The 8153-nt window shown below is 45.6% G+C and overlaps 1 protein-coding gene and 1 long non-coding RNA gene across 2 annotated transcripts in view; one reads left to right on the plus strand and one right to left on the minus strand.

The window, feature by feature from the left end:
* Positions 1-4383, minus strand: LOC113406720. The gene is made up of 3 exons (XR_003369841.1): positions 4271-4383; positions 2864-3013; positions 1-2451 (listed from the first exon to the last, which is right to left on the minus strand). It is a non-coding gene; the product is annotated as an uncharacterized LOC113406720 (long non-coding RNA).
* A 234-nt stretch (positions 4384-4617) lies between these two features.
* Positions 4618-8153, plus strand: part of CMTM4 (CKLF like MARVEL transmembrane domain containing 4) — a 55771-nt gene continuing 52235 nt past the window's right edge. The window contains exon 1 of the mRNA XM_026652801.2: positions 4618-5128. Coding sequence (XP_026508586.1) covers positions 4943-5128 — 186 coding nt within the window. The 5' untranslated portion in view covers positions 4618-4942. The remainder of the gene's footprint in view (positions 5129-8153) is intronic.

Raw genomic sequence — 8153 nt, forward strand, 5'->3', positions numbered from 1 at the left:
AGATGGATCTTTGGTCTGACCCAGTAGGGCCATTCTTATGTTATTTCCCTTGTGGGACAATTCTATGATCTAACAGTCTTGTAGGACAGCTCTGCATTTATCTCTGTGGTCCTGTTGCCCCCCCCCCCCCCCCCCGCATTTATCCAGCATCTGGGAGGAGGTAAAAAAGCTGTTTTTCAAGCCACTTCCAGCACCACAGCAAAGTGCAGAGGAGCATTATGGCAACCCCCACTGGCCTGTCAGCATTAGTCTCTTCTTCCTCGCATTGCTAGCCCTGCAGTGAAGGAGAGTAAGGTGTGAGGAGTAAGACAGAGAAATACCCCTTGCCTTGGAGGGTCCCCAGCCTCTTTCCGTCTCTCTTCTTCTATCACTGTAGTCCTGCCTCTTGGGGCCTTGTAAGGAGTGACAAAAGGGGAGAAGAAAATTCCAGGAAAGTAGTAGAGGGGATGGTGGAGAGAATCCCATGGGAGTGAGGGAAAGAGAGGATGGAGGGGAGGGGAGAATCCCAGGGTGGAGAGTGGAGGGAAAATCCTGGGGGACAAGGAGAGGAACAAAGGTGGCAAAGAAGGAAATCCTAAGTGTGGAAATCCAAGGGGGTCAAGGGAAGAAGACAGTTGACAGATGGTGGTGGGGAGGGAGAGTCCTACAGAAGGTGAAATCCTGAAGGACTAATAAATATAAGAGAATACACTGTATAGAAATGTGAATGAGAAAAAATGGTGAGAAGGCAGAGAATGAGTGAGAGATGGGAAGGGAGAGGAAAGGAAGGGGCCAAAAAGCTAGAAAGAGGCAACTTCTAGGATAATTTTTTTTTAAGTTCTGTATTTGTTTATTGTTCCTTTGCAGACATTGGGGAAAATAGACTATTTCGAGTAATAGTATTAATATTGCTAGTTGTCTACTCTGGTTACTGTAGTATATTAGTGCCGTTTCTTTAGTTTCTACCTGCTTTCTTATTATTAATTATGGCTATTTTGTTGTCTTATTTCCTGCCCATGTTCATATTTCTGTAGTGGACTCTGAGTGAGTTGTTGTAGGATCATTCCCTCTCTCCTCACTACATACTTTCTTGTCCCTTCTTCTGCATGGGATGGATACCTAAATGAAAGTTTGCCTGCTTTCTAGAAATCAAGCCTTCTATGGATCACATATCCTGTGTACACACATTATCTCCTTTCACGAAAAAAACCCCAACTTTGCTATACAAAGTGAATGTGGGGAATTAGAAGGGGGATTGCCCAGCCTTCTCTGGCTACTGCTAAAACATCACTCACTGCCAATGAAGACACAAATCTCTGGATGATAAAGATATGTCAGAAGAGCAAATATTTGCTTTTGGAAGACACCTGATGGTATCAATTACAAATATATATTTTGCATAGGAGAGATTGACCATGTAAGGGTTTTAGCCCTCCACATTTGAATTCTCAGTTCAGTCACTGCGACAGTACTATCAGTGTGTACACACTCTCTGAATATATAAGATTTTAGAAAATGTCTGCAGCTGCATTTATATACATTTATTTGGCAGATTATGTTGCACATCTCTCCTTGGTTATGATGACAGCATTGTTGTGTAAATTATAGAAAAAATTGAATGTGTCTCCGAGTGTTCTCTCTCCTTGGTCCGTACATACACAGTGATTTTTGTGGCTGTGGAATCTACCCCTTGCCTTTGCACTGGGTTTCCCAATTTAAAATTTTACTTAAAAATATTTCTAGCCCTCATAGAAGATATTGCTGAAAGTGTTCAGAGTACAAACTAATGTAGTGGTGTCTTCTTGAGTTTACGAACATTCTGTAACTGTAGTTCTAAGAGGCTTAAACTGCCCTATATATCTCAATGGATCAACTTCGAAACCTAAAGAAAATTTTGAAAATGTTCAACCTTGTTAAATATCACTGCTGATCAGCAGTAAAATATCCAACAAATCTGTTTATCCCACACAACTTAATTGCCTCTGATCCCTCCCGGGGTGCCAAAAGTCTCCTCCCAAATGGTTGTAATAGCCAACTGAGATTTATTTGCACCGTTATGTGTTACCAAACAAAAGATTATGGCAAAATGAAAACTGAAAGTGTGGAGGGGACAGCACAAAATAAGCTGAATTTAGTAGCAAAATAACACATTAGGCCACTATACTGACTTAATATATTTGTATTCATTTTTGGATTTAATACATGTATACTTAAATTGAAGTTTTAAATCTTTATTGAAGATTAAGGGTGAGATTTTTCAAAACTGCCCAAGGAAGTTAAGTACTTGGGCCCAGATCTTTCAGAGGATCTGGACCTCAGTTCCCTCTGATTTTCAGTTTTTCACTTTTTGTGGGACAATCCCACCCTAAATCTTTAATCTTTTTAACTTAAATGGTGTTATTGTAAAACTGCCAGTTTGCTGTGCCAGACTATTGCAGAATTGAAGTTTAGCTTGTCGCAGAGTAGGGGAGGCTGGAAAAAAGAAAAAACACTAAGATGTTTTCCCATTTTTTATCTACATTTTATTCTGATTTGTTTTCTGACTGCCATACCACAGAGTAGATGGCGCCTTGGTTATACTGCCATCTACTACCATAAATAGTTCCTCTTTTTCACCCTTCGTAAATATTTGCAAACTGATCTCATAATCCTCCTCCTTCACTTCTTAGATAAGACAACAACTAAGGTCAAAATGCACAACAATCTGCCAGAACGACATGTGGCGTCAACACCCAAACGTTATGCGCTTCAGCCTTGGTACTCTGTTATTCAACGGCGGAGTACTGCGCACTAGTATGGGCTCACTCATCTCATACAAAGATGATCAACATACAGCTTAATTCCACCATGCGTATCCTTTCAGGCTCACTTAAATCTCCTCTACCTTGGTTACCAGTTCTCTGCAATATTGCTCTGCCCAGTGTTCTCAGAAAGTGTCGCAAAGCTCATGACGAAATTGCGTGATATGCCATATCTTCCATTAATTAAAGACTTGTTTAATCCATCACATGGTCGTCTGCCCTCACATCGCCTGCTGTGGATAAATTTACTGAGTGAGGGATTTATGGTAGAGGATACAAAATGGGTTTCATGGTTTGCAAAGTAAGTGACAAATTATTATCTTGTCTCGGATCCCACTCAACGTCAAGCCGGGTTTGATTTACGCAAAGGCAATGAAGCCTTCTGAACCAGTTTCATACCGGACATGGAATTTGTGCTGCAGCAGAATTTCGGTGGCATTTTAGAGATAGTCTACTATGTCTGTGTGTGCAGCCACAAACCATGACATATTGTTGAGGACTGCAAAATGACAGCTTCCTGGAGGCCTTCGTGCCTTGAACATCGTTGATAAGAACACTGTGGCTTGGCTTGACCAAATTGCATAAGCCAAATAAGAACAACAACACCTCTTAGTAAAATAGGACATGACAATTATTTTAGGCCCCAATCCTGCAATGAACACTGGGTGAGTCCCATTCTCTTCGCACAGCTCTCATTTTAGGATTGGGGTCTTAATTCTCTATAAATGAGTCCTTCCAGCTTCTTAATTCCTGTTACTCTTCTCCATACTCCCATTTATTCAGTAAGAAAGTATCTAGAACTGACCACACAATATTTCAGCTGTGGTCACCCCAGAGCTGTATAAAAAGCTTCTTTCCTTCATGTGACCCCCGCACATACAGTCTGTGACCCATTATTGCTTTGGGGTTTTGTTTTAAATATTAACATCACATCCCTTTATAAAATAGTGTGTGATTTGCAGTCTGCTCTCCTATACAGAGGAAAGCTGGCTTGCTGTGGTGCAAGACAAAGTGGGAATCAGTGAGTGAGCTGAGTTCTTTGCCCAGCTCTGCCAGGTGATTCCTGTGTGACCTTGGCTAAGCCACAAAGTCACTTGCCCATCTCATGTCTTGGTTGCCCCATTTGTGGAAGCGGGATCATCCCACCAGCTATACTCGTAGAGACATTGAGGCCCTTATGTCTGTGAAGTGTTTGGGGGTATTTGGTGGGGAGCAGCACTAATGAAGGGCAAGGGATTGTCTTCACCCCAGGATCATCTTCTGCCTCCCAGGTTTCTCTCCTCCTCAGCCCACCTGTGGCACGAATCGTTCTTCCCCGACGATATCGACGTGGACTGCTCCAAACCACATTTATTTTGCTTCTTTCTACGCGCTGCCCTTAAGTGCCATCCCCAGGCTTGGTGCCTGTACCCAGCCCTTTCTCTGGGGCAGGGGGTCCCTGTGGGAAGGGGGTGGGGGGAGCGGGCTGTTCCCCGGGGCGGTGGCCATACCTGACCCGTTTTCTGGGGAGCGGGCTGTTCCTCACGGTGGTGCCCGCGCTCCCGGCCCTTTCTCTGGACAGGGGATGTTCCCCGCCGCGCAGGTAACTGCTCCCGCTCGGGGCAGGCGCCTCCTGGCCCCGGCGCGCCTCAGGGCGGGCTCTCTCCGCCCTTTCCGCTCAGCGGCAGGGGGAGGAGCAGGCGGCGGTAGCAGCAGCAGCAGCAGCCGCCGCTTCTCCGGCCGGAGCTGCCCCTGCGTAGGACAACAAGGGGAGCCCCGCAGGGCAGCTCGCGCCCGGCCGGCCTAGGGAGCGCCCGGTGGCGAGGGCCTGGGGCGCCCCCACCCGCTACCAGCGCCGGGCACACCCCCTCCCCCTCGGCACTAGCGGGGAGGCGGCTCCGCTCTCCACAACAGCGGCGCCCCGGGAGCTGAACGCCGTCCCCCGGGATCGCGGTGCCAGAGGCGGGGTTCGGGGCGTCCCCTGGCGGGGCTAGAGGAGCGGGGCCGGGCGCCGCACCATGCTGCCCCCGCTCTCCCCGCGCCCGTCCGCCTAAGGGCAGGGAGCCCGCGCCAGCTCCCCGTGCTGCCATGCTGCCGGCGCTCCGCTAGGCGAGCCCGGCTCCAGCAGCGGCTCGGGACCTGACGGGCGGGGATCGTTGCGCCTCACCCCGGGCGGCGGCACCATGAGGAACGGCGAGGAGCTGGAAGGCTTCGATGGCGAAGCGTCCAGCACCTCCATGATCTCCGGGGCCAGCAGCCCCTACCAGCCCACCACCGAGCCCGTCGGCCAGCGCCACGGGCTGGGCGGCCTCCGCTGCGACCTGGACTATCTGCGGGGCGCTCTCGGCAAGATCAAGATCACCGAAGTGGTAGGTACAGCGCCCCGGGCAGGCCCAGGGACGCGGCATCCGTCCGGAGGGCATTGGTATCCGGATCCTTACCTAACGGGGGCATTGTTCCTCCCCGCCCTGCCTAGGCGCCTTTATTCGCTGGGGGGGGGAGGAGGGTGTATGTGTCGGGGGTACAACCAGAGGAGGCAGTTGCTTGTCCCCTTCCCGGCCCCGCGCTTCCCCCAGTCTAGGAGGCTCACAGGTGGAGGGGGAGGACGAGCTCTGCTGCACTTCATTCCTCAGGTGAGAGTTTAACCTCCCTGTCCTTCATCCCGCCCTACTTCCACGCAAGGTTTCTGCTTGCATGGTCCTGCTCATAAGGTATAGCGCTGCCACCTCCTTTAGGTCACGTTAGTCTGGGAAGTTAAAAGAAACCTGTAATAAGTTTTGTTATTTGTTGGGTGTTCTAAATCCCATCGGGGTCGGTAATAAATTCTACCTCCCCTCCACCCCTTTTCTTGGTGTGGATTAGTTTCACTCTTGCTAATGGTTACTTGATGGTCTTATTTTTGAGAGAGACCTGGGATTTTTGATCTTTTGATATATGAGGCAGCAGGTGAGGGGCAAGTTTGTGAGTCCCTTTTCTGCCTCCCATAGATTCATCATCTGGTAACAATTCGCCCATTGTTTCTGGGTAGCTGAATCAAAGGTGTGCGTGAGAGGGTGTTTTTGATGTTTTTTAGATGTATTCACCAACTCCAGACTAGCTTGGATTCGCCTATGTGTACGTGTGCTACTCAGTTGTTAGTGTACTTTTGGTTGTAAAGATGTATAAACTCACAACATACCACTTTGCATGTTAGAGCTCTATAGTGTAGATGTGGGACCCCAAGAACAGTGGTTCAGGTCAAGTGGAAGTGATGACAATGCTGTCATCTTTTGTATATTAGAAAGTCTTACTAAAAATGTGTTTAGGCCACAAACTCCATTTTTAAAGCCGTCTGTTTTCCTAAATGCCATTCAGATCCCATTTTTTCACTTTCCTAAATTGCTTGAGAGTGGATTCAGCACAAACTGTATGTGTACAGATTTGTCACCAGCCAATACATAGCATTTTATATTGTTGCAAATGTTTGTCCAATGTATGAAGGTTAACCTGAACCAGGACCAGTTAACCTGAATTTTTTTAATTTAAGAAGAATATTATTTTTTATTTAAATATGACTGAAGAGAAGTAGGATTTGTACACCTGTACCATCCTGGTATCTTATTTCTTGATTATTGAAGGCGTAACTAGTTGTGCAGCTGACTGTGAGAGTAAAATTTGGGCCTTAGTTATATGGGTTGTACTCCTATTTGACTTAAGGCAGCACTACAACTTGAACTCTAGTCAGCTCAAGAAATGAATTTCAAAAGCTTTAAATCCGACACCTGCACTTTAATCCCACTGCTAAACTGTGTTTTATTTGATTTGCAGGACCAGATGGGGACTAATCAAGGATCAGTCACCCATTGTGCGACACATTGTATAGATATGCAGTAAAAGGACAGGCTCTGCTCAGACTTGACAATCTAGGGCCCCAATCCTACACAGACTGTGTGTGTAAAGTTAGCATATGCGTGAGTAGTTCCCTTGACTTTAGTGGGACTACTTGCAGCATATAAAGTAAAGCATGTGCTTACATCTTTGCAGGATTGGGACCTTAGTTCTGGCAAGATTCAACGGGTAGAGGAAACAAACAAGAGGAGAAGAAAGGCGGGGAGGATAAAGTAACTGTAAATCAAATAAATTTTACCAGTAAGAAGTCCTCATTCTTGTAGGTTAGTTTTTAACTGTTTTTCTGTCCTTGTTTGTTTGTGGAAGACACACACAAGCAGAGGACACTAAAGAAAGGTTGCATCTTGCAAACATAAAGGTGAATAACTTCATTCACAGGAGTAGTTCCAATGGGCACTGCTTGCCTGAATACATGTTACACACTTCTGTGCTTGCAAGTTCAGGCCCAAACTGGCTGAAGTGGTGTCAAATGCACAAAGAAAACAAATTGAAGAAATAGAGAAATAATTTTCTAATTTCCCTTAGATAATGAACTTCATGTATTAACAATTGTGTGTTAAACATTTTTGAACAGAAGTGTGATTAAGATGATAGTGTCTCTTTTGTGATTTTCGAGGTGATTTCCAATTTTTGTGTGTGTGTGTGCGTGCGCGCGTGCCTGGGATGCTAGTGTTTGTCTTTTCCATCTGCTTGACTTCATTAGTGGGATTTATTTTGCCAGTTCTGTTTCTGATAATTGCAAATTTAAATTTAGAGATTTTTTTTCTATCTTCCTGGAGATGCCGCTCAATTAATTCGAAATTGCTTTTACAATTTCTTGTCACTGTGCATCAGGGAAGGGATATGTTTGAAGTATTTTGTCCTTCTTCCTTTCTCTCTTATCTCTGAGAGAAGAAGCACTTTAGTTACTGTTTGTGTAATTTGGAGTCCATACTGGCACATTATTGGCAGGAGGTTCAGAAATTAAAGTTTTTATATTTCATATGCATACTAAATACAGCAGAAAGCTTATATTTTTAGGCTTAATTTAAAATATTCAGGGTATTTTTGCTTCAATATCAGGCAGATGTTAATTTTTCAAATCAGAGGTTTGAATTAAATGATTGTAAAATATGTTGATTCTAGAATACATCTACAAATAGGTTACAAGATCGAATATCTGAATAAAGAAGAACACTTACTTTATTGTCAGTCTCCCTTTTCACCTCTCACCTCCCCCTCAAATACATCATTTTCTGTAGGAGGTGGCCATGAGCATCTGAAGTCCCATACCCTGTACACACTGAAAGGTATGCTTAGCTTTACCACTGAGAGTAGCCCCATTGGAATTAATGGGACTAGTGATGTCTGTGTGTAGGGGGGGGGTTGGGCCTAAGAAACTGTCATCTGTTTGCAACATACACCTGTTTTGAAGTGTTAGCTACAGAAGGGGGTGGGGGTGGGGTGTTTTCTGGGGGTAGAAGTGCTGAGGGGGGGTGTTTTCTAACATGCTGAAATAATCTTGTT

This window comes from Terrapene carolina, unplaced genomic scaffold (genome assembly GCF_002925995.2).
Source record: "Terrapene carolina triunguis isolate 2854851 unplaced genomic scaffold, T_m_triunguis-2.0 Scaffold130, whole genome shotgun sequence".
Taxonomy (NCBI): Eukaryota; Metazoa; Chordata; order Testudines; family Emydidae; genus Terrapene; species Terrapene triunguis.